The 6,789-nt window shown below is 31.9% G+C and overlaps 1 protein-coding gene across 1 annotated transcript; it reads left to right on the top strand.

Annotated features, from left to right (window-relative positions):
- The first annotated feature begins 3,948 nt into the window (after positions 1-3,948).
- On the top strand, positions 3,949-4,917 carry LOC124100033 (olfactory receptor 5K3-like). Its single transcript, XM_046455339.1, has one exon. The coding sequence runs from the start codon at positions 3,949-3,951 to the stop codon at positions 4,915-4,917; it is 969 nt and encodes a 322-aa protein (XP_046311295.1).
- Positions 4,918-6,789: the final 1,872 nt, after the last annotated feature.

Here is a 6,789-nt window from a genome sequence, read left to right as displayed (position 1 = left end):
ACTTTATTTTAGAATGTTGTGAATTGAGAACTAAAATTTGATTCAGGACTAGCCAGTAGTTCCAGAAATTTGTTTATTCTTTCCTTACTGGTTCTCATGTCTCCTCTTTGCATATGCACATCAATAAAATCACAAGAATATGCATACTCAGAGAAGTCAATCCCTAGCCTATCTCTCTTCACAGCAAACACAAAAGAGTCCCAATTCCTACACTTATATCCTAGGAATGAAAAAAAGACTTTATAAACACCCCCCCCCCCAAAAAAAAACCCTGAAACATAATAAGCTATGATTGGGAAAGACTCTTCTGCTTCTACCCATGTCTGTTATTAGGGTGCAAGAATTCACATATAAGATATAAATTTTCTCTAATCTTTATTTATGTGACTCTATTTTTATTACTGTTAATATCTTAATACTAAGATGGTCCCCCAAATGTGGATTTCAGGCCACATTAACTCTCCAAATCTCCAAATTCATACACCCAACTGCCTATCTTACACGATAACTTAAATGTCTCAAAGACATCTCAAATTTAACATGATCAAAACACAAATCTTGAAATTCCCCTAAATATTATCCCTTCCTTGTCTTCTTTATTGAATGGTAGCTTCCTTTAATGAATTAGGCAGAAATTAAGAGTAGTCCTCCATTTCTCTCTCCCCTCAAACCAGACTTTCAAGAGAATTGTCAACTCTCTTTTCCTCCAATGTACCAAATCTCTCCATTCACATAACACCCATATAATTCTCTCTCACCCAAACAGTATCAACGTCTTCAAATCTGTCTGCCTGCTTTTGCTGATTTTATTTCTTTTACATTTTGTTCATGTTCCGATTATTGAAGCAGCACTTACTGAAAGGTGCTTTACAAAAGTTGTAGTCTCCTGCCCACTATGATCTATGTATTTCAAGTCACAGATGATTAAGTGGAAATTTTTCTATAAAGTCCAGTGAGTACCATTTAGCTGAATAAAAGGGAAAAAAATCTGATTACAAAGACCAAGAAAAGTTCTCATGGAGGAATTCATGTTTGAGCTCAAAGAAGAGCTCAATGGAAAAGGGAAAAGAAGTCACTATAGGTGAGGGAACATTGCTATCATATTAACTGAGGCAGGTGTTCAAGGAACAGGACAGTGATTTCACCAGCAAAGCAAGAGACAAGATGCAGACAGATTGTGGAGTATCTGGAACTCCAAAATAAGGACAATGGATTTGGTATGAAAAGTTATGCAATTCTATTATGAATCTTGAGCAGGAAAATATAATTTTTTTAAAATTTATTCAACAAATAATAAGCATTAAAAAATGCCAAGCACTATTCATAGATCTGGAAATACAGAATTGGATATATAAAAAAATCCTTCCTCATGAAGTCAATGTGCTAATTGTAGGAAAGGGGAAGGAATCACCAATTATAGATGTACTGATAGATTAGCAGTATGTGTGATTAGCAGTATGAAGTGTGATTAGCAGTATGAAGATGATTAAAACCACAGCACAAGAAAAGTAAAGTGTAGGTTGTAAAATAAGAAGTAGAAGTGAAAATCTCAGTAATTTGTATATAGGAAAAAATAAAATAATAACTTTACTACATGCATTGTAGAATATGGGGATTAATTCCAGCCAGAGTGAAGAATTTTTGACCTTCACTGAAACTGCCAATCTTCTAGTTTTCTTTCCAAATTAATTTTGTTTTCATGAACTACATTAATTCCAATTCCTCCAGCTGAGCCATTTTCTGGTTAACATGTTAAATAGAATTTTATAAATTGTATAAAGTAAGCCAGTTACATATAAACCAGCAAGGTAATCATCAGAATTTTTAGTGCATGTCATTTGCTTTAACCTAATTATCTCAAAGGACATCTTTAATTAATTTCAAGTGGTTTGTATGCTTTTATGACTTAATATCTCCACAGAAAGTACTTATATGTGTGAAGAAAAATCCCTTCAGAATTTGATGAAAACCTTTTAACTTGGCAGTATAAAGACATATTATTAACACTGACCTATAGGTAATCTCTGAGATTTTCATTCTCTTAATCCCAAATATTTTAGCAAGAATGTACACATTTTTATTCCTAAATTTGGCAATATTCACCATAAAGCAAATACGGAACTTTGAAAAAGCTCTTCTCACTGAAATGAAATTAAGAGAAATATTAAAACTTAGTCTTATTGTTAATATTAACAAAAACAAATATTTACTTCCCTAATTTATCATTTTTCTAAATTAAACTCCTTTCTTTTTGTTTTAGCTTTTAGCAAAACTGAATGGAATGGGGAACTATGATGAGTTGCAATACTATAATCATCTGACTTCCAGATTATAAGACATAATTTCAAAATCTACAGGTAAGATTTAAAAGTTTATTTGAAGAATTCAGGCATTATCTTTTTTCTTTAACTGATTATACAGTTTATATAAAATACTTGGAGTGAACAAATTCTACTACCTTTATTTTTATGTTTTGACTAAATAAACACAAATTTTTAAATACAGAATTTATAATTATGTTTGTCAGTTAATATAATCCCATAAATCACTAGGTAATAAGGAAATGGGCTTTTGAGACAAGGATTTAAAGGGTTCTTCTTTTTATAAGTGCTAAAAATGAAATTTGAAAGTGGCTCTGATTTAACTTTTAATTGACTATGGTACACTTTAAAGAATCTTACATAATGTTCTGAGGAAAGGGAAACAGTAGAGAAGAATCAAATTAGATAAAAGGAAGAAATCAAAGTTTCTTAATATTATGATTTTGAAAGTTCCCTTGTAGACACTTTTTCAGGGTTAACAATCTCAATATGCAGAGGCAAAAAGTTCACTGAAGATCATTAGTAAGATACTGAAATGAAGATCACCTACGACTGGTCATAGGTTTGAGGTAGGTTTAGAATTAATTTTGCCTTCTCCCTATAGTATTGTATAGCCCCTTTCAGAGAAGTATGTAACACCTAACTTCAAGATACTTATAATAAAATAAGAAAATTGTTCATAAATTATACATGAAAAATTGAAGATGGCCTGGGTGTAGAAAATATGTTCCACAATTCACACTGTACTAGGACATTTGGCTAAAATTATTAGCTTTGTATATAAACTATGTCTTCCAGAACAGGAAGAAAGACATAGATTTAAACAAAAATCAATCCGATTAATTAAATGGAAAAAGACAGCATTTATGAAAATGAGTAAAATTCCCAGAAAAAGAATTAGAATTGATATTCTGTGGACATTTATTTCTTTAGCCTTTCTAAGATAATTTTCAATAAGATGAATAACACCTTCCTTGGTTGTTAGTGATCTTTGTGCAATTTGTAATATATAAAGTTAATACATCTGTAATATGCTTTTAAATAACATTCACTTCTCTTGGATAACATATATAAATAGTTTTCTCACATAAAATACATACGATAGTAAAATCTATTTTAAAATTATTTTAGATCTCTTAAAAATATACAACATTAGGCTGGGATTGTGGCTCAGTAATACAGTGCTTGCCCAATATGTGTGAGGCAATGGGTTCAATTCTCAGCACCGCATATAAATCAATAAAATAAAGGTCCATTGACAACTAAAAAAAATTTAAAAAATATATATACAGCATCAAAATTTGGGGGAATCAATGGTTCAAATACTGCTACCCTAAATTTTATGCTTCATTGCAGAAATGCGAGAAGATAAAACATTTTCATTTTTAGTATCCTCCCTGAACTAATCAAAACATTCTTATAAATGTTTAGAGTCATAGCATGAGGTCAGAGATACAGACATTTTAAGGCAACAAGAACTCTTAGAAGTAAATAAATCTGTAAATCATAGACAGGAGGCGATGCTTGAAGAACTCCTCTCATTAAAAGAAAAACTGAATGAAAAATTGTGTGTTCTCTGTTAGGAGCTTATATCTACTTAACTTCTATCTCAACAAAAAAGATAGACATGACTGAGGACAACCAATCATTTACAACTGCATTTATTCTCATCGGGTTTACAGACCACCCAGACATGAAGACCCTTCTGTTTGTGGTGTTCTTTGGCATCTATCTGGTCACCATGGTGGGGAATCTAGGGTTGGTGGCCTTGATTTACATGGAGCACTGTCTCCACACACCCATGTACATCTTCCTGGGCAACCTGGCTCTCATGGATTCCTGCTGTTCCTGTGCCATCACTCCCAAAATGCTAGAGAACTTCTTTTCTGAGGACAGAAGGATTTCCCTCTATGAATGCATGGCACAGTTTTATTTTCTCTGTCTTGCTGAGACTGCAGACTGCTTTCTTCTGGCAGCAATGGCTTATGCTCGCTATGTGGCAATATGCAGACCACTGCAGTACCACACCGTGATGTCAAAGAAGCTCTGCATTCAGATGACCACAGGAGCCTACATAGCTGGAAACCTGCATCCCATTGTTCATGTAGGACTTTTATTTAGGTTAACTTTCTGTGGGTCTCATCAAATCAATCACTTCTTTTGTGATGTCCTTCCAATATACAGACTCTCCTGTGTTGACCCTTATATCAACAAATTGATGATAATTATCTTGGCAGGGTCAGTTCTGATACTTACAATTACTATTGTCCTAATCTCTTATTTCTATATCCTTTTCACTATATTTACAATGAAATCTAAAGAAGGAAGGGGCAAAGCTCTATCTACTTGTGTATCCCACTTTCTTTCTGTTTCCATATTCTATGGTTCTCTTCTTTTCATGTATACTCGACCAAATTCACTTAATGAAGGGGATAAAGATATACCTGTTGCAATTTTTTATACTCTAGTTATTCCTTTATTAAATCCTTTCATTTATAGTCTAAGAAATAAGGAAGTAATAAATGTTATGAAAAGAATTATGAAGAAAAGACAATTTTGTAATATTGTAAAACAACAATTTCCCATGGAAAATTGATTTCAACTTAATGTATTTGAAAACCTACAAATACTGAGAAAGTGGAAATGGGCACTTTGTAATCAAAATAGTAAATTATTTAAACATGATGGTATTTTTATCAAATACGTTTGTAGATGACAAATTGTGCTAAAACATACTTCAAAATCTAAGGCAGTGAGATTCATTAGGAGTGAACTGAATAATTATCCATTAATGCCAAAGTGTAAGTTGTCACAATTTTCAAAAACAAATTCAAAAATTCTGGGACAAAAGTCAGTATGCATAAAAGTAGTCCCCACTTAATATTTAAATTTCTCAAGTCCCAAAATATAATCTTGCAATTTCAGGCTTATTTTTAGTTCACAAATATTAATCATTCCAGAAGCAACTCCATCTGTGGGAAGTAAACTGTTTTGAATTTGATTTTCAACTTGAATTTGGTCCTTTCCTTAGATTATTTATGCAGAGTATTTTCTCATGAAGAATAGTTTCATATTGTTAGTCATTTTTACACTAAATACTCTCTGTATATTATGGTCAATCAACCTGTGGCTTTAAATGATGCTATTCATAAGGAAATCTATATATTTTAATTTTTCTTTTAGTTTGTTTATTTTCCACTATAGATGGCAATGTAATTAGTCTTAATTAAATTGAGTTTTAATTAAATTAGGACTTTTCTTCCTGATATTATTACTTGTTTTGTTTTTCATTAGGAGTACCAAAACATGGACTGATTCCAATGACAAATATTGATCTGTTCATAGTATTAACAAAAGATGAAGATGCTGTTTAAGTATTATAGGCAGAAAAATAACAAAAATCCTAATGCTTTAAACAAAATATTTGTTATTCAATTAAATGTAAAAGTTCAAAAAATGATTTATTAAATTGTGCTGTCTACTAGAACCTAATCTAGATATTTCACGTATATTATATATGAACTAATTAGGCATTCTTTTTATGCTTTTTTAAAAATGAGAACCTCATTGGGACCACCAGGTACTGAATAAAGTAAATTAAATTTCATTTATGTAACTTGCCCAACCTCACATTCAGTTAAGTCAGAGGGAACTGGAGTGTGAATCAATACTGCCTTTTCTCCACATGCTTTGGTTTTAGGAAATGGAGGTTGTATTACCTGTGGTATTTAGATATAAGTAACAACAGAAGTAAACTGTTCATTTAAAGATGAAAACTATTTTGACAGTTAGAGCAAAACATAAATTATCATGACCAAAGTCATTGTGTATAAAAGTGAATGTGTCACTGGGAATGGGAAATGCAGGTGAACCATGGGATAGATTCAACAAAGTGGCAAAAGTAGGAGAGAATGAGTGTGGGAAAGTAAGGGTAGAAGTGGATCAGATTCCAGAGAGAATTAAATGCCACCCTAAAGAATCTGAGTTGGTTCTGAGGCTAAGACTTGATCATCTTCCTAGCAGCAAAGCAATATGATTCTATCTTTCAAAAAATTAGTTTGGCAATTGATTGGAAAGAGACTGGAATGAGCCTAGTTTCAGTAATTCACTTGCTAGGTGAGAATATGGGAATGAGAATAGGCTCAGAAAGGGTAGGGGTACACACATATAAACAGAATTTAAAGAAAAAATCATATTGTATATTGCTACTGTGGGAAAATAAATGAAATAACATCTTCTTCTCTGCACCCACCAAATCACATCTGATTTTATATTACTAGTTCTCAAACAGTCCCTGGTGTATTTGGTCATTCAGTAAGTATTTCCTTTGAAGTTCTTATTGTAATTTTGTTACTTAGTGTACAATTATTTTACGTTTGAATGTTAGTAACTTTCTTTCATTTCTTTCAGGTTTAATTTCTAATCGGGTTAATACAGATAAATACAACCTACAACAATGGCTTTTAAG

This window comes from Marmota monax, unplaced genomic scaffold (assembly GCF_021218885.2).
Source record: "Marmota monax isolate L192 unplaced genomic scaffold, Marmota_monax_Labrador192_F-V1.1 WCK01_AAM20220418_F8-fsc00053, whole genome shotgun sequence".
Taxonomy (NCBI): domain Eukaryota; kingdom Metazoa; phylum Chordata; class Mammalia; order Rodentia; family Sciuridae; genus Marmota; species Marmota monax.
This window is presented reverse-complemented; position numbering and strand designations above follow the sequence as displayed.

Coding starts and splice junctions, on each gene's coding strand:
- LOC124100033 (XM_046455339.1), top strand. CDS start 3,949: ATGACTGAGGACAACCAATCATTTACAACTGCATTTATTCTCATCGGG.